The sequence below is a fragment of the Brienomyrus brachyistius genome, chromosome 12, assembly GCF_023856365.1.
Source record: "Brienomyrus brachyistius isolate T26 chromosome 12, BBRACH_0.4, whole genome shotgun sequence".
Taxonomy (NCBI): Eukaryota; Metazoa; Chordata; class Actinopteri; order Osteoglossiformes; family Mormyridae; genus Brienomyrus; species Brienomyrus brachyistius.
In genome coordinates, this window is record NC_064544.1 from 20,959,037 (window position 1) to 20,983,322 (window position 24,286).

Below are 24,286 nucleotides of genomic sequence, written 5' to 3' on the forward strand. Positions count from 1 at the left end.
GTGGCCCATACATAATACAATAGCAGCTTTCGGCTGAAATTAATCCCCCATCACCCAGGCTTGTGGCTTTTATCTGAAACAATGACTTCATTCTCTCCTTCAGCCTACACTTCAGCCCTGACATCCCGGTTGCATTCTTGAGGACTCCTGGCTGCAGAACCCAAACCCTCCTTCCTCCCTGTGAGTATTTACATGCACACATTAAATCCACTCCTTTCACTACTACTAGCAGGACCTTGGGTTTTTACCCTTATGTGAGTCTTTAACTCTCGTGATTAGCTTTTGCAAGGTCGCTATTAGTGTATATAGTTGCATGATCAGCCTGAGGCCAATTTTCTGCATGTTAAATTGGCTTTGCATTATACAGCACTTCCATATTAGCAATACCCAGATCGGAAGTCATAACACATAACAATACTCCATGGTATATGTCTGCTTCTTAAGGCACTTACAACTTCCTCTTCCTTGTAAAAAGCTCCAGAGAAAAGACAATGGCAAATACATAACTATAAGAACTACAGCTATTATACCTGCAATTTAAATCATTACTATTTTATCATTACTATTACTATTTACCTGTTATATAAATCATTAGTAGTTATACCATTAGTATCAGTACAGATATTCAAAGTCAGCAAAGCTGTTAATCTTGTACTGAGGATGTTCCACTGAAATATAAGTCATAAGCCAGGCAGAACAGATCGGTGTGTGGGAGCTGTGACTGCAGGAACACAGAGCTTCAGTCTTTCAGTTCTCATTACCAAAAAAAGAATATTTTAAGAAACCAAATTATTACATTACAGTAAAAGCTCCATCTAAAATCACATCAGATTCCTTCGTATTACAATAAAACTGGAATAAAACTGGAATACAAACTGAAATTGATTAAATACAACAAAAAACTTTTAAAAAATGGCAAACACTGACCTCAACTGGCTAATTTGACGAAATGCGTATTTACAACACTGCCATCCAGTGGCCAATTGAAGAAAAATTCCACCTACTTCGCTGACCATATTGAATAGTCGTTTGGTTGTTAGGGGGGCGTACGTAATATGCAGTACATATTCTTAAATTTCCTGGTAAACAAAAACAAACTCCTCCAGCTTTTATGTAAAATTTGTAGTATGGGTAGACTTTTTTTATTCTCAGGATAGATCTATTAAACAAATAAAAGATGGTAAAGATAAACAAAAGAAAAACCGACGCTGAAAATCAGATTCACCACACACAGCAATTATTAATTTGTTTTATGTTTAATATAAATGTATTGATAGTACGCTAAAACATAAGGCGCCAAATCCTGCTGCAGATGTTTCTGGTGGCCTTGCTATTAAATGACGAGATCCGCATAATACAGTCCCTTAATTCTCTACTCACGTACAACAGAAATATATGCTAATAAGGGCTAGATAATTACTATTACTAGTAAGAGTATTGAAACACCCAGAGTTTCCACAGTCTCTGGGGCTGTGACTCTGTGGTGCAAGGGTTCAGCAGCAGTTAACCTCCCGATATTCATCGCTAAGTGAAAAAACATAATATAAATTGCTCTGAATTTTTTTCTAAAAGTAGTTCAAGGGTAAAGTAGTGATAGTAGTAGTTAGTCTCATCTTTATGTTATGCAGCGAGAAAACACAAGTCACTAACACGAAATGTTACAACTAGCGGCATTTTAAACGTCTTCCGTGAAAGATGGTGAATGACAGCAACCTGGCTGCAAGGCAAAATAACAGAGGATTCACGTAGTTGTACGTAATGTACAGGCAGTAATTGACTAATGGTCTTTGCAGCCGTATGTTTGGATGAGAGACACTGCCTGTAAATTGGCACAAAGACAATCCGGCTGTTCAAAACTGACTTAAGACATCTCGGTTTGAAGAACCCGTTCTTCCCTGAGTTTGCATTAAAAACAACACAATCGTATTAATATTGTCAACAACATTGCAATGATCATTAGAAATGTCTTATATTACCTAATGTCATTCCTATATATTTGTTAAAACTGCGCGTATATTGTATTTTATAGAAAACTGTTTTTACATCAATACCCAGTTCTAGTCTCAGGGGGCCTGAAGGGAAATGTAGTTCAGATATCTGTTTTTCGGTCCACTCAAACATACGATATACTTAAACTCTAAGTGAAATTTACAGTTACCAAGCCCATCCGCACAAATTATTGGGTTTTGTAACTGAATATAGTGCAAAACCCCTCATTGTAAAAACACTGACTATGAAAGATATTTTCGTCAAAATAATGTGTTCTTCCGGGTTTGATCACGTGGCACGCGAGGCACCCGAGAGCCTAAACTCGTAAACTTCCGGGGTCTGATCACGTGACGCATGACGCAACCATGTGCCTTACAGCGTACAGACTTTTGCCCAAACGAAGATGGCGGTGCAGGAATCAGCAGCACAACTCTCCATGGCACTGAAGGTCCAGGAATATCCAACTTTAAAGGTCTGCCGTTTGTTTGTACATTAAAGGAGCAAGGCATATTCAACCGCTACCCATATTAGACAAACGTTGTATGATAGATTAATCTCTGCGCCTTTTAGTAATCGTCGAAGGCTCCATGCAAATAAAACTGTTCTTCTAGACTAGGTCGAGACAGCGACTTGATCGGGCTACCAAGCGCTCAAAATATTTCTGAGATCTGACGTACCTTTAATATTTATATGCTGCGCAGGTAGTGCTGCTGCAGCGCTCAAATAAATGTGTTACTAAGTCAACTGATCAACTGGCATTCCTTAAACTTTGGTTAGGTAGCTGGATCATCTGCAGAAGGTTAGTCCATAGGCACCTAACTAGCTGCGTGTCATATAAATATGACAGTTTACTCAGCCTGCTTTGTTTTACCTGCAGGTAACCAGATCTCCCATGTCTCCGTCGTCTGCCTGATCTCTAAAAAGCGATGGGTGACACATCCAGTGAATAGATGATGAATCTAGCTTTGCATTTCTATCAGTGTACAAGTAGTAATAGGAAATGTTCAAACTGTCGCTGATGGTCGTTTTTGGTACTAATATAGGCTTTTATGCATGCTGCATGCAAGATGAGTTTTCCTCCTCATGACATTTTTCTTTGCTGTTTTGTTGAAATAAAACTGACACTAGGGTACTAACGAGTGTTTCAGTTAGAATGTACAATAACCTTAAAATAATTGTATAGCATGATATTTTTTTAGTGAAATGGCAGCTTGTATATTAGTAATGAAACCTTATTTCTACGAAGGTGTCAATTAAGATTGAGAATTTTTCAAGTTATTCTAATGCACATGAGGCATCTGTTTAATTGGTTTTCATCACAAGGTATTATGGGACTTTATTATGCAAGTTTATTAGCATTCCAATGTTTTCAAACAACTCTAGCCTTTGCTAGTATATGTTTATATGCTCTGTTGCTCTCTTATAATGCTCTTATAAGCCCAAGGGAATTTGAAACTTCCTGTTTTCGAAAAGTAGATGTGGACAGATCCCTGACATACAGCATTACCTGTCAGTGTTACATATGAACATATATTCAGGTCTTCTGCTTAAAATTACACTGTATCTTGCCTCCAGCATATTGATGAAATAATTTGAAAATCTGTGTTCGATGGCATGTGAGGAAGGGATGGATGCCTATGACATAATGTGTTACCTGATGTCAAGTTACCCTTTTGGAAACTTTGCAGGTTCCATTTGCTATCAGTGTGTAGAAGGAATCACTTGCAGAATCATCTAAGAATGTAATCAGGCATTGTTTGGTTCATAGTCACTTTGTGTTTATGTATTTATTTTATATATTTTTTAACAGAGGAAGTTTTCACGTAAAACTCTCAAAAGCATTAACGTGACAGGGCATGTACCAGCCTTAATTACGTAACCGAAGACTTGTAGTTTATTTTATAGATGGTTAAGCAATATTTTCTCTGTTCTATTCACTGCCAGAAATTAGGTTATATCTTACTTAAGTGCTCTGCAAATTAAAAATATGTTTTTAAGTTGGACAGGTCATAATGGATAAGAATTTAAGTGACAAATTCTAGTCCTAGTCTTGATGCATGCCAGGAACAGTATTATACTCTTCTGTGTACTGTAGGAGTTGTGCACTTGAGTAGCTGGGTTGTTTAATAAGCAAGCTACAAAAATAATTGATATTTTCGTTATTTAAGTATCGCTTCAGTTTCTAATTAGCCAGTGCACTACCAGACTTTGTTAGATGGTCATGCTGAGTATCAAAGGAGTGTTTAACACTTCCTTGTAGGTTTTGGGTCATGTGCATCCCCAAGGACAAATCAGTGTGCTCCGGTCAATGGGTCAGCTTAAAACAGGCGATGCCTCAGAATTGTTCTGTTGTGTTCTGTTCAGCCTTTTCCCCTCTGGCATAACGTGGGCTAGTTTGAGTGAAAGCATGTCAGTTTGTGCATCCATCCGAGTTAATGTTAATGGGTTTAAATCTTTACAGGCCTTCCTGAATCAAGGTAACTTGTGCTCTTTCACAATGAAACGTGCTTCGCAGATGCTGGTTGGATTGAATTTGACCGGCCAATGGGCTTCCCTCCCGAAGTTATCAGAGCTGGAATCAGGAAGAGGGTGTTCTGTTGGTTTAGGCTGGTATTTATCGGCATAGTTTCCATTATTAAAATCTTTGTAGTGGCTGTTGTTTTTGAGGATAGGGGTGTGGCCTCGCCCGACTACGTGTGTCAGACTGACCTCCATGAGTGACAAAGCCTGTAATGCTTCAGGAATGTGACCCACTTCAGCTTTGATGTGGGGGCTGTTTTTGGACATACCACTGTGCAGCAGTGCCGTTCAGCTTGGTTTAACGGCAGCAAAACTGAAGCATGTTTGGGGTGGGGGGCAGCGGGGGGCTATAAGAGACCATAGCCTGAAGTCCTAACTCCCCCGAGACGTGCAGAAAGGCTGCCGAATCTTTCCCGCAACGTTAATCACTGTCAGGCATATGGGGGAGGCAAATGATGCAGCGGGATTGTGTTATTGACCGCTTAGTGTGCAGAATTTGTTGAACACCAAAGTTCCGTCGGCCTTCGTAATGTGTGGAAATTTCCTGAAGAATAGATTTCCTTGTCTCTTCAATTAATGGCATCGCTTTTGGCTATTTGCATCGTTGTTCAGAAATCAGTGGTCAGGCTTTAGACGAGAGAAGCACTTGACCTAATTTTCTTGTCCGTTTGCTTGTGACTCTCCTTAATGATGGGATGGTCACCCAAACAGGGCCGCACTGTTACAGCAGAGTGTGGCTTCCCAAACTTGCATAAATTATCCCTGTGAAGCCAGACCTCATGTCTTGCATATGACTGAACCTCTAAAATTTTCACGACCCACACAGCAGATTTAACACGTTTATGATGCATTTTTTTCCATGAAATCATTTTTCAATGCTTCACATGAATCGGTGATTTATCTGTAGAACTTTGTCGGTAATTACAGCTCCAATCCTTTGTGTGTGTATCTGTTTGAACTTTACCTGTTTATTTGTCTTTTTTTGTCCCTTTTCTCCATGAAAGTTTGCCTCCGCTCTGCAGGAAAGACATTTTCAGATCACGCCACAGATTATCTGCAGATAATGATCCATGTTTCGCCTGTGCTGTTCTATTATTTTTTGAAGTCATTTCTTTGTAGTTTTTCCAAGGTGCTTTTTTTTCTGCTTGCCATCTAACACGCTGGCTTTGTCCCAAAAGCGCAGCTCTCTTGCCGACTGAAACAGGTTCTCTGTAGGAGTTGGCCTGTACTTGACTCGGTCCCTTGTGACATCGATGGCAAAAAGGCCTTCCGGTACCTTCTGAAAACCCGGCTCTTTGAGCACTTGTTGGTGGGGGTGGTGTTACCTGAGTACTGGGCCCAGTTCGGCTTGCACCGAAGGCCCCATGGTTAATTTCATTCAGGCCACGAATCCTCCTTTGGTCTCGGCCTCTGACACTTGGCTTTGGGCAAACTGCAGGCTTGGTTTGTCATGGTGTGAAGAGACCGTTAATCTCCAGGCAGTATTGTCATATTTCAGCCAGCAAGCTCGGCAGCTCTGTCAGGGATCCTTACTGAATATTTCCCTTCTCATCTGTTTGGCTCTGGTAGTCTGCACCATGTACTGAATGGTTCCCCTGGGATCATTCAAAGCATTTCCGGTCTTTATATCCGTCTCTAACTTACTGTTCCACTTAGTGTCTCATGTTTGTGGTAATTCCTTGACCTTTGATCACCCCGAGAGGGATACCTGCCTTTTTCTGTCCTAAGACCACGAAACTAGTAATATTCATTATGCAGTTTGAGACCAGTTGACTAAAACAGAGGTAAATCTGCTAATCTACTGCAGGCCCATCTCGCATGAGAATGGATTGTATCTGACATCATTTAGGCTGTTAATACTCAGAATTTCATTAGAAAAGATGCATATATTTCAGTTTTTACCTTCCAGCACCTCAAAACAGGAAATAACCAATAAGGGAGAAAATGTTAAATGGTGCCATCTTCCTCTGTAAGACTGAATTTCATGTGACATGGTTACAGGTAGGCCTGCGCAATGTGTGATGTCACTATTTATATTGCAATTGATAACACTGATCGATTGATAATGCATGTAATGCACATGCAGTTGTCATATCGCAAGGACCGCGATAGCTAGCTGTGTTGAGACCGGTAATATATTTCATTATGTCATTTTTGCTCAGTCGTAGGAATATAAACTTAGCAAACTTTGCAATTTTAATGATCGCTCCTTTTTGAGATTTAGTCCATCCCACCAGTGTAGCAGCACTGGTTTTGCCTGAGTTCAGCATGCACGGATTCTCAGCCTTGCTGTTGGTCTCGCAGACAGTGGTGCATTTGTGAGAAATTTACTAAAATGAGTGAGGAGGAGAAGAGCAAAGAAGAACTGGCCAGGAAAAGACATCCGTCTTCCGCTGTACGGAAATATTTTGTATTCCATAGATGCGACATTGTGAAAAGCAAGTAATTTGTCATGCAGTGTTTTACGTCGGCACAACTTGTGGAAATACCAACACATTTGACAGACGTTATTGGTAGATAATAAGTTCTATTGGGCTATAGCTTGGGCTGGGTACATTTTCAACTCCTTTTTTGTTTTATAAATGTCACAGTATTAATCACTGATATTTCAAATATGATTTTTTTTTTTTGTGATACCGTGCAGCCCATGTTGCAGGTGTCCTCTGTTGAAAACAGGATTGTGAAGGGGAACTATTTTGACTATTTCAGTAAATTTTCTTTTTACAATTGTCTTGTAGCTAGGAATTTCCCAATTAAATTAAGAATAATGTGTGGTTGGATGTGTATAAAAATAAATATAGCATTCAGGCTAAATATATCCTGTCTGTGATATTGATAAGCTGTTGATAAGCTGTGATATTGATAAGCTGTGTTCTGTAACATGGGGGTAATCGTATAGCGTGGCAGCCTGGATATGCACAAATCTTTTCATTCTGGTTACAGTTTGAGTGGAAATAATTTTTGTGGTTAAACTGATGTGCAAGAGTGACACTAAAAGCTGATTGTCTTTAATAGTAGGGAGGCAATAAGAGAGAGTTCGATTGGAGCCTGACCAACATCTGTCTAACATCTGCTGGAAAAATAACAGGCAAAACTGCTGTTAATGCTTTTTATAACGTTTATGTAGGCTGACTTTGCAAAAGGTCTTTTTAGAATCCAGCTTTTTAATGAAATGGTATTTGCAAAGGAGCATGTTTTCAAGACAGTGTAACTGAAAGGCTTTGAGCACTGTTTGCAAAACAGCTCCTGACTGACCGCTCACACCCCCTACAGGTACCTTACGAGACCCTGAACAAGCGGTTCCGGGCCGCCCAGAAGAATATCGACCGGGAGACGAGTCACGTGACCATGGTGGTGGCCGAGCTGGAGAAGACGCTTAGCAACTTCCCCGTGGTGGACTCCGTGGTGTCCCTGCTGGATGGCGTGGTAGAAAAGCTGAGTGCCCTCAAGAGGAAGGTAGGCTGCCTGTGCTGATACCGTGCTGTTTGTCAGGTTATGGTCTGCTCCATGTCCAAAGACCCATGTTGGCAAAACGTTGCAGTTTTCTCTCTGCTGTCGCTCTGTCCCTCACCCGAAATGCTTAATGCTTCAATAGCATCACAGAACCACCACAAATACCGGCCTCTTAGACGTCAGTTAGCAAGGTTGGCTAAAGGGCCGAGAAGCCTACCCAGCGTTTCTTCTCAGAGGAACCATGGTAGTGATTGGCAGCCATATTTTTTATTTGTCATATTTGTTGTTGCTTCTTATCAGCAGCTGTCAGAGACTACCACCCCCCCCCCCCCCCCCCCCCACCCATATCTATTTACGTTTGTTTAGCAGGCTATCTCGTTCCCTCGTTCTTGCAAGTCAGCACGCACAAGTGCACTACCAAGTACGTGTAGCGAGCGAGGCTACGCTCCGCACGGCATTAAAAATACGACGGCCTCTCTGTCCGCCTGCTGCTCTCGGGGTTTCGGGTCGTGCTGTAATATTTACGGCTGCTGTCTCACAACATGCGAACGTCAGATGCATTTTCCTCAATCCATAAATGCAGAGTCTTTGAATTGGCGCACAAATCTGTGGAAAAAAGCAGATTTAAGCTGTATTTTATTCCTTTGTGAAACAACGAGTTAAACTTGCAAACACTGACACAGATATATTATGTTCCGAGTGAGTTAGGTAGCCACCAGAAACAATTCTTTATGTGAATGAGAGGCCAAGCCACCCAGAACACAGCAGGCCAGGACTTGAGTGTTAATCTTCACACTCCCCCTAGTCGACACTGGTCGAGTTTTGTCCGTCTTTGAGGTCCTGAAAGTCATATTGAAGATCAGGCTGATAGGCCAGATGTTCCAAATTATTTCACATTTTAAACCAATCAAAGAATAGTTTACTGAGACAGTGTCAGATTTCACCAATGGGCATCAGTTTTGTAACAGAATGTGGATGAATCCCATCATTCTGTCACGAGTCTTAATGTTTAGCACCAGAGTGACCTTATTCGTGTCTGAGCTCTGGCTGTAAGGCGATGCCGATTCCAGCACTCCAGCAAGTCAGCATGTGCTCCTCATGATGGCCCCTGGAGGGAAATCAGGAGGTGTTCATCTCGGGCAAGGTCGGAGAAGTAATGAATCGGGGAAGCCTGCAAGACGGAAAGCAATATGGCTGGTTATGTTGCACACTTAAGTGTCCTTTCAGAGACCCAAATTACTCTGCCCCACACTGAGAGGTGAACTCGCTGAAATCTAAGCATGTGGTAAAGTGTGGCCAAACACCTTGGCCTGCTGTGACACGCTAAGGCTACATCATCTGAGGCCTCAAACAAGCATGAGTTCCCATAATTCCAAAGCACATCATGTGGTCTTTCTGTCCATCTTCCAAAAAGCACTCGCCTCAAAAAGAGAACATCAGCTGGCAGGTACCAAATCTCCCTCTCTCTATTTAAATGTGACTTCCATACAGCTGTGAAAATTACTGTGGTCGTGACTGGAAGTTTCCAAAGGCAGCCACATTACAAAGAAACTTTCAAAGAGCTCTGGAATGTATTTGTATATCCTGCCGTTTAATAGGCTTGTTTTGAAGAGCTATTTCTATGAGGGTTAGTTCTGATTCTGAGGGGCTAGGGATTGAATGTAATCGGACCTCCCTCTGGAGGGTGAGCCCAGCTATTGTGGAAAAGGTTAAGGAGCGTGTGGGATGAGTGCTCTCAGTTCTTGGCGTACCAGGAACTGGAGTTTTTGTCCTTGGATTAAGACCTGGGCCGGAGTTGCGTGTTTTCCTATAATGAAGTGGGGTGTCCTTGGGTCCTCATTGTCGCTCTCTGTGTCCGTGGGGCCGCCACAGGCCGCCGAATCCATCCAGGCCGAGGACGAAAGCGCTAAACTGTGCAAGCGCCGCATCGAGCACCTGAAGGAGCACAGCAGCGACCAGCCGGCCGGCGTCGGCGTGTGGAAGAGGAAGCGCATGGACCGCATGATGGTTGAGCACCTGCTGCGCTGCGGCTACTACAACACTGCCGTCAAGCTGGCCCGCCAGAGCGGTATCGAGGTGAGCCTGCCTGCCTGCCTGCCTGTTTGCCTGCCTGTCTGCCTGCCTGCCTGCCTGTCTGTCTGCCTGTCTGTCTGCCTGTCTGTCTGTCTGCCTGCCTGTCTGCCTGTCTGCCTGCCTGCCTGCCTGCCTGCCTGTCTGTCTGCCTGCATTGTGCTGGCCTCGCAGAGCGGCATCAAAGTGAGTCTGTGTGTGTTTTTCTATCTGTTTCTCTGCGACTCTCGCTTTCCCTCATCATTGTCTCTCTCTCCCACATCAGTCTCTCCATCTCTCTTCTCTTCTCTGAGTCTCACTCATTCTCTCTCAACCCTCCCAGTCAGGCTGTTTCTCCCCCTCTCTCTCCCCTCTCTCCATATCTCTTCCTGTTTGTCTCTCTCCCGCACTCTCTCTCTCTATCTCTCACTATCTGTCTCTTCATCTCTCTACCCATCTTTCTGTCTCTCTGTCTCTCTCCATCTCTCTGTCGGTCTCTCCATCTCTCTTTCCAGCCCTAAAAAGTTTCTGTGTCCTGCTGTCACTCTCTGTCTCCAGTCTATGGAAAAACAGATTACAAAAAACACTTGTGCTTTACCCTCCATCGGTTCAGGCAACCTTGTGAGACCTGAGGGACTGTAATCTCTTTTTTGTGACTCCTTGAATGCAGTGCCTGCCACGGGGAGGGAGCTCTTATTTCAGGCTGCGGCTTGGAATAGTGTATCTTCCAAAATGCGTGTTACGCTGCCTGGTCTTGGGCTGATTAACCCAGAGAGCTCAATGGTCCCAGTTAGACGTTCTTCACTTGACTCTGTTGACCCAGTTGGTGGTAGATATATATATGAAAGGATGTTTAAGCCATTGGCATCCTGCCCAGGGTGATCCCCAGTCCTATGCTGCTTGAGGTTAGACTCCAGGCCCCCTGCAACCTTGAGCAGTTATTGGATGGATGGAATGTTGAAATCTTCGCTTCCTCTGTGTCATCATTTTGGAGCAAACACTTGATTGCATATTTAATTGGCTCCAAGGCTTTTTCAGCCGCTCTCAATCCTGTGGCTTGATTGGCATCGTCAGGTGCTTGGTTATCAACCGGCGAGTCCATCTTCCTCTCAGGCCAAGGCCTGTCTGTCTGGCTTCATCAGACACCAGTGAACACAAATACTCTTCATTCAGCTCTTTTGAGATGAGGCCTCTTAGGGGGCCTCTTTGTCCACTCTCTCATCCTGGGGTTAGGGGTGCTCTCCTGCGGTGGCGTCAGCTGTTTGTCAGACGTCCACGTCTCCAGCCAGAAGCTGTTATCTGATGTGTGAGTTAGTCATTGTGTCATTGTGCCCAAACCAAACTGAATGTCCCTCAAGTGAAAGGGAAAACAATCAATCCCCTCTTCTGGACTCTTGGGGTCTAATTCAGATTGTTTTCAACAGTCAATTTTAAGTTGAGGGCTTGTGATAGAAGAATTAAATTGCACTGAACGGAGAGATGGACAGAACACTGGGAACTTAAGGCTTTAAGGTTTCTGCCTGGTCGCACCGCACTTGTGTGGGAAATATCTTGCTGGTTCACGTCCCAAGTGGAGCCCCTGCTGTGGTTCCCTCGAGCAAGGTGCTTAACCTGAATAGCCGATGTAAAAATATCCAGATATCCCGCATAAGGTGCAAGACTCTAAGCTGTGGAAGTCATCTTCTGCCTGGCTCGCTGCCATGACAACAGGTTGTGTCTCTCCATATACTGTGAAATGACAGGCAACAGTTTGGACAGTAGTAACTGCATCAGAGTCTGTGGAGGATTCACTCACGTCTGAATGTTTATAGACGATGAAAGCTGGATGTGCTAGTCTTTAACGCAGATAATTTGCCAGATATTTGGTGAAATGCTACCTTCTGTTGTACTTGTAGGTTACCTTTAGACTCTTTATCTTCAGACTCTTGGACAAGTAGGTTGGCCAGTGGAATGCTGGGCTGCCTCATATTAAGACCAAGAAGTTCTGAGGTGTTTCTCAATACCAAGAATCCTAAGATCATACTTGTGGTCTTGGCAAGACCAGTCTTGCTAACTTGTCTTCCAAGAATGAACATGGGGTGCAATGAATCATGGGATTAGTCTCATTTGGCGAGGATGCAGCCGATGTATCCTTGATATTTGGGGAGGGCAAGAACAACATTTGGGATTTTTTTTTAACCGTCCTCTGTACTTCTGTTCTTGAGTATTGGAACTGCTCTTTGGCAGTGGAAGATGACGTAAAATGGATACACGAGACTACAAGTAGAGTCAGGTATACACACCTGGTTCTCCTTCAAGAAGAAACACCACTTGTCACATTTCTGCTGAACCATTGTGGTTTCTAAATGGCTGGCATTAATAAGGTCTTGAGGTTGGTTTCGGGTTTAAGATGATGATTGACGCTTTGCCTTTAAAAGCTGGTGTTGGGCTCTGTTACATCCATCACTGACCTTAGCTGTTCATGATCTGCTTGTTTTAAGGGGAACGACGTGAGCAGCAGTTCCTGTGTGGTGTAACATGCCTTCAGGGTGTTGATGATTTAAAGGGCTGTGTTTGGAGGGATGTTGACAGAAATCGCCTGTATCATCCTCTTTTTGCCTGTTTTTCTTGATAGCTTCTGCCGAAATGTATCGCTTGTCCAAGGAAATTGGTCATGTGCTTGAAGTCTTTGTTATACTGCTGTGCATGCATTATCGTCAACTAATTGTTGTGCCTATCTAATTCAAAATAATTTTTGGTGCTGTCTTTCAGTGATTAATTGTTCACTTAGATGTTTGGAGTCAGTTAATAAATAATTTCTACTTAGAACAATGCTGACCAAAATAACTGCTAAATTTGAAATTGTATACTATTTAAATTGCTAATTTGGTTTTTAATCATGTCTGTATACACTGATGAGCCTACACAGTACGACCAGCCCTATGTGAAGCAAATGATGCCCATTTCTTCTGCATTCAGCAAGTTGACTAAGGCACTGAATGTTAACTTACCATCTAATATTTCACAGATCTTTATACAAACCATTTTTCCGAGATCATTATCATTGTTCACATCACACGGGGGTGGTCATAATGTTCTGGCTCATCATGTACATTAGCTACCTCACGTCGTATTAGAAATCTGTAAGCAAGACTGCATGGTGCAGCGTTGACAGTATTTGCATAGTTATCACTTTTAGCACGCTGGAAAAGTCACGTAAGTGGAAATGTTGTCAGCCTTGGTAAGCGAATCAGCTTTTGTCAAACATGAGTGAAAATTCCTTGGAAAATTATGGGTAAATATGCAGGTTGCTTTTACTGTCGAAGTATTGGTTTGGTGCTCAAAGAATTACAGATGAAGACATATTATGATTTGTTGTGAGGTCTAGGGTGTGGGGGGAAGAGTTTATTTATTTACTTTTCCTCTTTATTTTCCTGTACTTGTGGAAACACTTGGCAACCTCTTCATAAACAATATCCTGTGTATTTTTAAGATTATATCCTTTCGAATAGAATAATATAATAACAAATTAATATAAAAATGCACGAGTCCTTCTCAGACCAGAAGCTGCTCCTAGCGAGGGAAATGTTGCCAGGTGATAACTGGGGTTGATGGCCAGAACAGTGAGACCTTGCAGTCCTCCCAGCTTCATGCTATGGTCTTCATTATGATGGTTTTTATATTTCAGGACCTGGTCAATATCGAGATGTTCCTTACTGCCAAGGAGGTGGAGGAGTCTCTGGAACGACAGGAAACTGCCACCTGCCTGGCCTGGTGCCATGACAACAAGTCACGCCTCCGCAAGATGAAGGTAAGAATATCATGTGATATTTAGATCTTTTAACCACTCGTAGCTTTTCATGTTACTCTATCTTGTTGGGAATGGTACAGAGAAAATGACTCATTGAAGGTGAATCGATGTTCTGATCTCCACTACACTATTGATTCACGAAAACATTTCCTCATATCTTCAGTTGGTGGTTGGCATTTTCTTTCAACCCAGTGTCAGTCAGGTCTCTTTGTTTGCTTGTTTTCATTTTGGGAAAGAACAAGTTTCTGTTGGGGGTTGTGTTGAGTTTTCTGACTTGGGGACCAAAGTCAGTAATTTGCATAATTTGAAACCTTGTTTGTTACAACTATAAGCAAGTTCAGCCTGTTACATGCAACCTCTGGATATTACGGTTGAAATGTTGTAGGGTGGGTTTGAAGAATCGAAGAGTACAAGTGATACCGCATTGATTCAGGAGAGAGTTGTGGGACATGGGACAGTTGTATGACTTCTGGATGCTATATAGATTATTTGTTGCGGGTGTGGGCAAGGTACTAAACTTGTTGAATTTGACCTAGGCTTTGATTGGTAGCCACTGAAGAGAAATTACAAAAGAAGGCATTTAAGAACTAATGGCCATCTGAAGGTCAAGTGAATGGAAATGCTGGTAGTTTAGCTTTGAGGGAGTTTCAAGACAGGCAAGAGATTATCATGATCCGGACCGGCAGTTGGGTGAGTGTGGTGGAGTTCAGGCAAGTTTGCAGGATCTGGTTGCAGGACCTCTTAATGGGCAGAAATTGGAGCCTTTATTCAGATTCTGACATTTCTGGAAGTTTTAGATGGCACTGTGCTTCTTGTTGGTTCACAATGGGGTGAGGCACAGGCTGCAAGTGTGAAGCACCTGTGCCGTAATGTAGGGGTGAGCGGTTGGGTTAGTGTAGAGATTCTGCACAGATCCCTGCAGGAGCCTGTGGAGCTCGGGATCTGATGACTAGCATTGCTAAATGGACTGACCGATGATGCCTGGGGCTTGGGCTGTAATATCTTGCCTCCCAATCTCTCAAAGAAAAGGCATAAAAGGCATATGTTAATGTGCTAAGGTATCCATCAGCATGCCTGGGTGGTGTATGATATTGACATAACCATAGACCATGGACCATGGGTATATGTTAACTCCACACAACAGCCACAAAATGACCACTGAAGTTAAGCATTTGTAAAGATAGGGGTTCCCAACCTTTCGGTGTTCACAGAACGGTTTACCTTGTGCAAAAGTTTAATGGACCGGTGAAATGGCTCAGGTGCTGCCTGATCAGTCACCGAATTTGTCATTTTAACCGTCTCCATTTTATTTCATATGCAAACATAATTCATAAAAGTGAGGGGGTCATAAAAATACAAAAATACGTATATTATTTTTGGAAATTAACCAACCCCTTCGCTAAATGCCCAGCATTCTTCGGCCCGCTAGAATACTGGCCACGGACCGGTTCCTGTCCGCGGACCAGGGGTCGGGAACCCCAAGATTAAAGTATATCTTTCAGTGAGGGATTTGTAGATGCTAACCACACTGCCCTCCTGTACAGCCTTAAAGCCACGCAAAGAAGGCAGCTTATTCAGGCATAAGTCTTTGTTATTCTGTTGTTGTCAGCTGATGACTGATCTCCTGAGTTGCGGTTCAGTCGTCCCACCGCGCTGTCAGGTAATCCACCCGGCCTGTCACCTGGGACAGGCTCTCACCCACTCTCACTACGGTAATCGTAAAAACCCCGGACTGTTGGTGCATTTTTATTACCTCCAGGAATGTGCGGCCAATGAAACGCGCTGATGTTATCGGAAAAACACCAAAGCTCGTTTTTTTTCCCCATTTTTTTGTGTGGCATGCAGTTTAAATATAATGAGCCATTGTGGAACATCTCTGTGGAAATGTGTAATTAAGCAGCTGAAAGGATAACTCATGGCCATAAATCCTTTCCTTGTCCCGCTGGGGTGTAGAGGTGTCCACTTTCACATCCTCAACTGCTGCACAAGCGTGTTCCTTCTCAAAGGAAGAACTTGAGTTACAAGCCACCCATTAGTTTTCTGAAACTTCCATTTTAAAGAAAATGTCCCAAATTTCAGTAGACGCTCAAGAAAATGTGCCAACTTCCATCTCTAGCTCAATCCCAGCACTACAGCCCAAAAGTCATTTGCATAAACACACACACACACACACACACACACACACACACATCTCATCCACCCCAACAAGAAATATAATTAGTGTTCAAATAATACTCAGTGCTAATGATGCTAACATGCGTGGGCCTCTCTTTTTCTAAGAATATATTCTATGAAACGACTACCGAAGATTCCCAGCCTTAATTAAACCAACTCTCTCATAAGAACATTTGCAGAGAGTTAAACATGCATTCCGTCATACCGTTTCATGGGGTTTGTGTTCTGTGCTGGGTCTTAATTTAAATAGGCTTCTGTAAATCCTTCAAGATTTGGAAAGGCTCCAGTCAACAGAATTCACCCCCCCCCCCACCCCCCTAAAAACACACACACAGAAACACCGTGTTTCTCAGGAGCTAATAGTGTTTGACTGTCTGAAAAGCATATTTGAATCTCATGGTTTCTGATGTGAGCTGGCTGGTTGGGTCCCTTGTCATTTGCATATGTGTAACTAACATCCTCAATAACATGATGTCATGGTAATAAAAGGGGATTAAGTGATCTATAGAGGTATCATTTGCATTAGCATTAGATCTGGGGGGCGTGGCCAGAATTCAGCAAGAGAAGCGTTTCTCTTTTTGATAACTTGGTGATCTTCTGACATAAACTGATGGTGTATTTTGGATCAGCCCAAAGTGGCTGGTTTACGGGGGTGGGGGGGTATGAGGTCCAGAAGGGGGCCCCTAGCTGATGTTGGAGCTCCTCCCCCTTCCCATCCTCTTCTCTTTCCAGAGCTGCCTGGAGTTCAGCTTGCGCATCCAGGAGTTCATCGAGCTCATCCGACTGAACAAGCGCATGGATGCCGTCAGGTGGGTGGGGGCAGCCGACCTGGGTGGGATTTAGCATGGAGGGGGTGGGTGGTGGGGCTTCGCCCCGCAGCTGGGCCTCTCGTCTCTAATCGCTGGTTTCAAGTTAATTCGGCGTTAATTCGAATTGGCAATAATAAAATGTAATCAAAAACAGATCGTCATGCATAATTCATGCTTGGGGGAAAAAATGTAAATATTTATGAAGCGGCATATAAAGGGAGCCTTGGGTAAATATCAGCCTGATGGCTTGTGGCTGTAGCAGACTTCCACCAAGACAGGCAGCATGCAGATGCCAAAAGTTAGGATATTAAGGTAAATTAACATCTCTGTGTTTGTGACAGCTCTCAGATGTCTTTTGATTTGATTCGATGTTAATGGCACATTTGAAACTCGTCACAGCTTCTGTCGAAATGCACGGCCACCCAGTGGCTGTCTGATGGATGAAGGGGCCTTTAAAATGTCCGGGGTGTTCGCCTGACTTAGCGGCACCTGTGGAGGGATCCTCCTGTTTGGGACTTTGTCAGCGAGGTCCTTGTGCTCTGAACTGGGTGGTTGTCTCGTGATTTCTCATAGCCAGGAAAAACAGGTCTTGCGGGGCAGGCCAGTCATATGCTAGGGCAATGGTACCTCCCCCCCTCCCCAGATCAGGTATCATCCATTTTTCTTGGTTGATGAATCTCAGCTGGTACGAATACAGTTCCACACCCCCATCAGAGAGGCCACCATGACCCGCCTCTCCATCCATACTGCCCACGGCCTTCAATCAGCAAGCACCCCCAAAGCGAGATCGCGGCCTCTGTTTGCCACAGTTACACCTTCTCAAATTCCAGGAAACATGGAAACTCCATCCTTTTAGTGGGAATCTGACAAAACAATAAGCCAGGGATACCCTGATTGTCTGATAACTGGTGAACTGTGAATGATGCAGTGAATTATGGGATATTGTTATAAGTGCTGTCATCTGGCAGTCAGGTCTGTTTGTAATCTTAAAATATTTAAAACGGCAATGGAAATGGCCCCAGATTACGGCTTAGTAGTCACTGGCTGATGACTGCTTTTCCCAGGATGGCTGCTTTTTCAGGATGCTGAGACAGAGGGGCGGGGCCTCTGAGACGGAGCCCCGCCCCTCCATCTCAGAGGCCCCGCCCCTCTGACTCAGCATCCTGATTACACACACGTTCCCCCCCACCCCCACAGACATGCACGGAAGCACTTCAGCCAGGCTGAGGGGGGCCAGCTGGATGAGGTCCGTCAGGTGATGGGGATGCTAGCGTTCCCCTCCGACACACACATCTCACCCTACAAGGTAAAGGAGCCCACGCACACACATGAACACACACCACCTTTTGGTCATCGCTGTGGGGCTGTAATCTGCGTCTGTTTCCTGACAGGACCTGCTGGACCCAGGCCGCTGGAAGATGTTAATCCAGCAGTTCAGATACGACAACTACAGGTTGCACCAGCTGGGCAGTAATTCGGTTTTCACCATCACCCTGCAGGCTGGGCTGTCTGCCATCAAAACCCCGTATCTTGCTGCGTTCCGGGCAGCTCGGTGTCATCACAGCGCTACAGGAAGCATAATGGCATTCCCGTTCGTTCAGTCTCCCCTATTTCAGTCAGGTGACGTTCTCCTGAACTTTGTAAATAGGGCTACTTTTACGTTATAGTTTTCTGAAGGATCACATCTGGTGGCACTGCGATGCGGTGCAGGAACAGGGTAGGACCGTGTTTTAAAGGGCCGCTGGTTCACCGCATGGGCCAGGAACGCCTCGGAAGGATGCTGACCTCAATCAGGCCATCTGCAGATAATCTGCAGATGTACGGGCCTTGCTTTCCCTCGGCTGTCATTATGGACGCAAGCAAGAGGGCGTGACATCAGCACTGTTTTTCCTGCTTGCTGCCTGTGCAGTACGCTCTGCTCCGGGGGCCAGCAAGGTCAGCTGAGGACGCAGCGGGGCGACTCGGCAGTATCTGCTGCGGGAGATACACTCGCGGTCTGCGGAGGCGTTCGGACATGCCAGGCTGAGCCGGAAGCTGGCGGACTGACTTCTTCTAAATCAGTATATTCGGGCTGAAGCTTTTATTTCTGCTGTTATATAATTAGTCATAATGCACAGAATTAATGCCTATAGTTACCCAACTGGGTCACATATTCATGGCCTCTGAGAGGGTCTGCTTGCTATGGACCTTTAAGGAAGGTACTATATTTGAGGTTCTGGAATTGTCTGAGGAAAATCAGACCAAAGTTATGCAGCTAGGGGCAGATGAGTCCTAGACTGGAGCCTAGGGCCCCTGAAATCATCAGGGCCCCTGAAATCATCAGGGCCCCTGAAATCATAAGGGCCCCCACCCTGCCTTGGGAAAAATGTAACGGTTAGTTAAACTGGCAGCATGTGAGCACCCATGCCGACGTCTTCCTAGGGCTGCTAGATATGTTAATCTGCCCTTGTAAGTAGCTGTAATCCAGCTCACACTGGATGAACGTCTACTGGTAGGAAGTCCTATAATGGTACCTATGTATAACCTTCGGTTCCGCCCTCTCTGTCCTGCTGAGCTGAATTGAATCCTTAACCAGCCCGTCTCCAGGCAGTGCTACAAGGAGGACGGCACCTCCAAAAACCCGGACTGTCCCGTGTGCAGCAAGTCGCTGAACAAGCTGGCCCAGCCTCTGCCCATGGCCCACTGTGCCAACTCACGGCTGGTGTGCAAGATCTCCGGGGAGGTGATGAACGAGAACAACCCTCCCATGATGCTGCCCAACGGCTATGTGTACGGATACAATGTGAGTCGCCGGCGCCCTCGTGACGGCTCTGCCCGACTGGCTCTGTGGCACTCGCTGGGCTCCATGTCTACATCCAGAAGGTCACGGGGTCGAATGCCGTGGTCGTCAGAGTGATCATATCACTGCTCGGCCATTATGTGAGATCCTTAAGCATGAAATCCCCTTCTGGGCTGCCAGCTGACTGGCTGACCCCGTGCTGTAACAGCAGAGCAAGATGGATATGTGGGAACCAAAGAATTTTATTTATTTATTTATTTATTTATTTATATATATATATATATATATATATATATATATATATATATATATATATATATATATATATATATATATAGACACACACACACTATATTGCCAAAAGTATTGGGATACCTGCCTTTACACACACATGAGCTTTAATGAAGAAAAGAAAAAAAAATTCTGCACTACTCAATGGAGTTCTCAGAGATAGTATTCATAGCATGGGTCCTTATTGAGCTAGCATCGGAAATTCATTGCAGAGTCTCAAAGCACTTATGTAAGTCGCTCTGGCTAAGGGCGTCTGCCAAATCCTGTAAATGTAAATGTAATGACATCCCATTCTTAATATGTAGGCTTTAATATGGAGTTGGCCCACCCTCACAGCTTCAACTCTTCTGGGAAGGCTGTCCACAAGGTTTAGGAGTGTGTTTATGAGAATGTTTGACATTCTTCCAGGATTTGTGAGGTCAGGCACTGACCAGCGCAGTCTGCGCTCTAATTCATCCCAAAGGTGTTCTGTCGGGTTGAGGTTAGGGCTCTGTACAGGCCAGTCAAGTTCCTCCACACCAGACTCGTTCATCCATGTCCTAATGGACCTTGTTTTGTGCACTGGTGCGCAGTCATGTTGGAACAGGAAGAGGCCGTCCCCAATCTGTTCCCACAAAGTTGGGAGCATGAAATTGTCCAAAATGGCTTTGAATGCTGCAGCATTAAGAGTTCCTTTCACTGGAAGTATAAGGGGCCAAAAACAACCCCACACTATAATCCCCCCTCCACCAAACTTTGCATTTGGCACATTGCAGTCTGGCAGATACCGGTCTCCTGACAACCGCCAAACCCAGACTCGTCCATCGCATTGCCAGACAGAGAAGCGTGATACATCACTCCAGAGAACATGTTTCCACTGCTATAGAGTCCAGTGGCAGAGTGTATCATACCACTACATGTGGCGCTTTGCACTGCACTTGGTGATGTACAGTTTGGATGCAGCTGTTCGGCCATGGAAACCCGTTCCATGAGGTTCTCTATGCACTGTTCTTTAGGTAATCTGGAGGCCACACAAATTTTGGAGGTCTGTATCTATTGACTCGGCAGACAATTGGCGATTTCTGCAGACTGTGCGCCTCAGCATGCGTTGTCCCACTCTGTGATTTTACATGGCCTACCACTTTGTGGCTGAGTTGCTGTTGTTCCCAATTGCTTCCACTTTGTTATACTACTAGTAACCGTGGAATATTTAGTAGCGAGGTAATTTCACGAATATACTTATTGCACAGGTGGCATCCTATCACGGTATCACGCTTGAAGTCACTGAGCTCCTGAGAGCAACTCATTCTTTCCAGAATCAAAAGTTTGTAGAAGCAGTCTGCATGCCTAGGTGATCGATTTTATACATTCAATGATTTGGAGGGGTTTCCCAATACTTTTGGCAGTATAATGGGTGTGTGTATATGTGGGTGGGTGGGTGTGTGTATAGCCTGATAAGTAGCCTTCCACAATGTACACTTTAGCCCACCTGTCACACGTAACTGCTTTTCTTACTGTACTTTGGACTGCTAACCTTGATGATGATACCACAGCAGTGGTCAACTCTAAAAATGGCTGCTTGAGTTATGACTCCATAGCATCAGGGTTAAAACACAGGATATTTTCCAAGGGCTACTGGTGCTCTGGAAAGGAGACGTCTCAGTGATCTCTAACTGTAGCTGTAGTACCTAGGAAATGCTGGATAACTTCACAAGTTCTTGAAGAATTTTGGTGCTGTATCTGTACAACGTAACCCAAAGTAAATATTTGGGTTTTTAAGAGAACAAATGAAATTGTTTCTTAAATATTGACTAAGAAAGTCAGTGATGTCCTATGGGTAAAGGCGTCAGCGAAATAAAATATTAATGTTGACTTAACGATGAACATCTGAGAGCCTTTAAAGCCAAAGGGGTGTGATTCGATCGTCAGAATGACTAACAGGACTGGGTTTATTACTCTGGCCTAAAATTTGGCATTTCAAAAATTTGAGTTTTTCAGTTTGAGGTTTTTCTGAGAATGTGATTTGATATTTCACCACTTTTCTCATTTTGTCGTTCCTCATAATACCCTGTGGAGTTCCTGAACATATCACACGGCTAGATAAGCCCCGCCTCCCCACCCCCGCTGATAGGTCTAAGGTCTGCCCCTTCAAGTTTACCTACACAGGTTCCTGAAAGTCATTTGCCCCGGCTATAACACGGCTTGGCTCCGGGTCTTTGTGTAATCCCAGCCCATACGGGAGTGAATTGACAATACGATGTACTTCTGTGTCTGGACTTGAAGTGTGCAAATGATCCACATGTGACACAAGAGAGCTCGAGCCGGACGAACGAATGGGGGGCGGCTGCAAGTGCTTGGCTGTTCACGTTTCACAAGCAGTAAATATAGGCACAACAAATGCTAAAAACAGCAAAGCTTCAGTCTGACTGCCAGGGCATGTCTCTATTACGTCTCTACGTACATCAGCTTTCCTGAAGGTACCGTGTTCTGTGGTGTGTTTTAGCCATTGTATGGGGGTGCAGGTACCATGTAATGTGCTCATTAAACATCCTGCTCTGGGGATAACAAAAAAGCAAGACATTTAGCATTGTTTCGCTTCAAAGAGTGATGTTTCCTACATCACAGTTTATATAGGAATGATATCCTGTCAGCTGTCCATTCGTCAAACGGACTTGTTTAAAACGGTTAATTGCTTTCCTGGCATGTCTGTGTTTTTGTAGCTGAATTTCCCCATCGAGTGACGAGCTCTACAGTGTGACGTGCATGACAGGGTCATTTGTCATCCCTTTACTGCACAGAGCTGCCACCTGGTGGTTGTTTTAATATCACCACATGACAGATTACTGCCAGCTATGAATGACGTCTTCTGTGTCTGTCCGTCTCTTCCAGTCCCTCTTGTCCATTCGCCAAGACGACAAAGTCGTCTGCCCCAGAACCAAGGAGGTGTTCAGCTTCTCCCAGGCTGAGAAGGTGTACATCATGTGAGAGGGCGGGGCAGAGACACTTTGGAACACCTCGGGGGGGGCGCCGGTGAGAGTCGTACAGTTCAGCCAATCGGGCCACAACAGAGAACAGCCCCGGCTCCTCTCAGAGCCTGACAGTGACCTTCCTCATCAGAAACGGCCAAGCCCCCATTTCTGTCCTCCACCTCTAACCACCTTCACCCTGTGTTCAAACAGCCCATTACGGCAAAAAAACAAGGAACTGGATGTTATGGATGGGGGACATATTTTGGACGGGACTGTTGGGATTTCTACGACTATTAAAGGACTTTTGTTTTTAAAACAGTGACATTTATTAAGCTAGTTTCATTACAGTAGCGTGTAGCGGGACTGCGTGTCACACACGTGTCGTCTGGGGTTTTTCCACACCTCTTGTCAGTGCGCTCTGACTGAAAGGTAATCTCATCTGTGTTGATACTTGTATACACAGTCTGATGCTGATATATAAGTACTTGCTCAATAAATATAAACATTGAGTGAGAATCTGATTGATTTACAGGTTTTTTACATTTAGACTATGTTTCTGTGACTGGGACTAACACCAGTGTTGAAGCTGCATGTTTTTTTGCAAACCTCTGTCACACCCCCCTCCCCCCCCCCCCCTCCTCCCCCAAGGAGATTGGTTGCCTCTGAGCTGGTAATACATTTAGTATTGGAATTGTAGAGGACACTTTAGAAACTACTTATGCATGTTTATATTGGTAGAGTAGGAGATGGATTGTTCATGTACTATTGCTGATAAAGTTTAATAAAAAAAAATAAAAATCTGGCTTTTGAAATCTTTCAGTTCCTGTCTTCCAAGAATTAGTCCTTAAGACACAACCGCAGCCACATTCACCATAACATTAAATGATGAGGTGGTGTCTTAGACTTAATTAGCATGATTTCCCAATAAAAAAGTACCTGTGAACATGTCCGTCCAGCTTTGGGTATAGTAATATATGTAATATGTATGCATCTAGAAAAAGGGAGGTTCTCAGGAAGCAAATAACTGGTCATTTTGTTATGAAAGCTTGGCCATGCTGAGAAGGAGAACAAATTATGGGCTAGAATCAATTATGGGTCATAAAAGTACAGCAGCTATGCACAAACTGTGCTGTGCACTAAGTATGCCGGCACACTGCTGCAGATCCATTTTGAGATGTAAGAAGAGTGACCTCCATGACCTGGATTATGTGCTCACCCTCCTCCAGTGCAGCATTGTGGGGATCCAGGAGCCTGTGCCCTGCAGCATACTGCACTAGACAAGGGAAGACCCTGGGTGGGACACACACAAGTATTTACTATGTACTATTTATTGATACGGACTGTGGTAAGAAATCAATGCAAAACCGGGAGAATGTGCATGTTTTACATATTGTTGTATGTGTTTCCAGTATTTGGAGAAAAATCTTAGGCCTATACAAAACATGGAAGAAAAACAGTTTACAGTAAGTGGCATTACCCATGT

At 44.2% G+C, this 24,286-nt stretch overlaps 1 protein-coding gene across 2 annotated transcripts; it reads left to right on the forward strand.

Annotated features, from left to right (window-relative positions):
* The first annotated feature begins 2,367 nt into the window (after positions 1-2,367).
* On the forward strand, positions 2,368-23,622 carry maea (macrophage erythroblast attacher, E3 ubiquitin ligase). Of its 2 annotated transcripts, XM_048971619.1 has the most exons (10): positions 2,368-2,461; positions 7,783-7,965; positions 9,835-10,038; positions 13,679-13,801; positions 15,411-15,461; positions 16,709-16,785; positions 17,983-18,091; positions 18,177-18,310; positions 19,372-19,567; positions 22,724-23,622. In XM_048971619.1, exons 1-10 carry the CDS (start codon positions 2,393-2,395, stop codon positions 22,817-22,819), a joined length of 1,242 nt encoding a protein of 413 aa, XP_048827576.1. In that variant the 5' UTR covers positions 2,368-2,392; the 3' UTR covers positions 22,820-23,622. The 2 variants fall into 2 exon arrangements, with proteins under 2 accessions (XP_048827576.1, XP_048827577.1); XM_048971620.1 differs by lacking the exon at positions 15,411-15,461.
* The last annotated feature ends 664 nt before the right edge of the window (positions 23,623-24,286 follow it).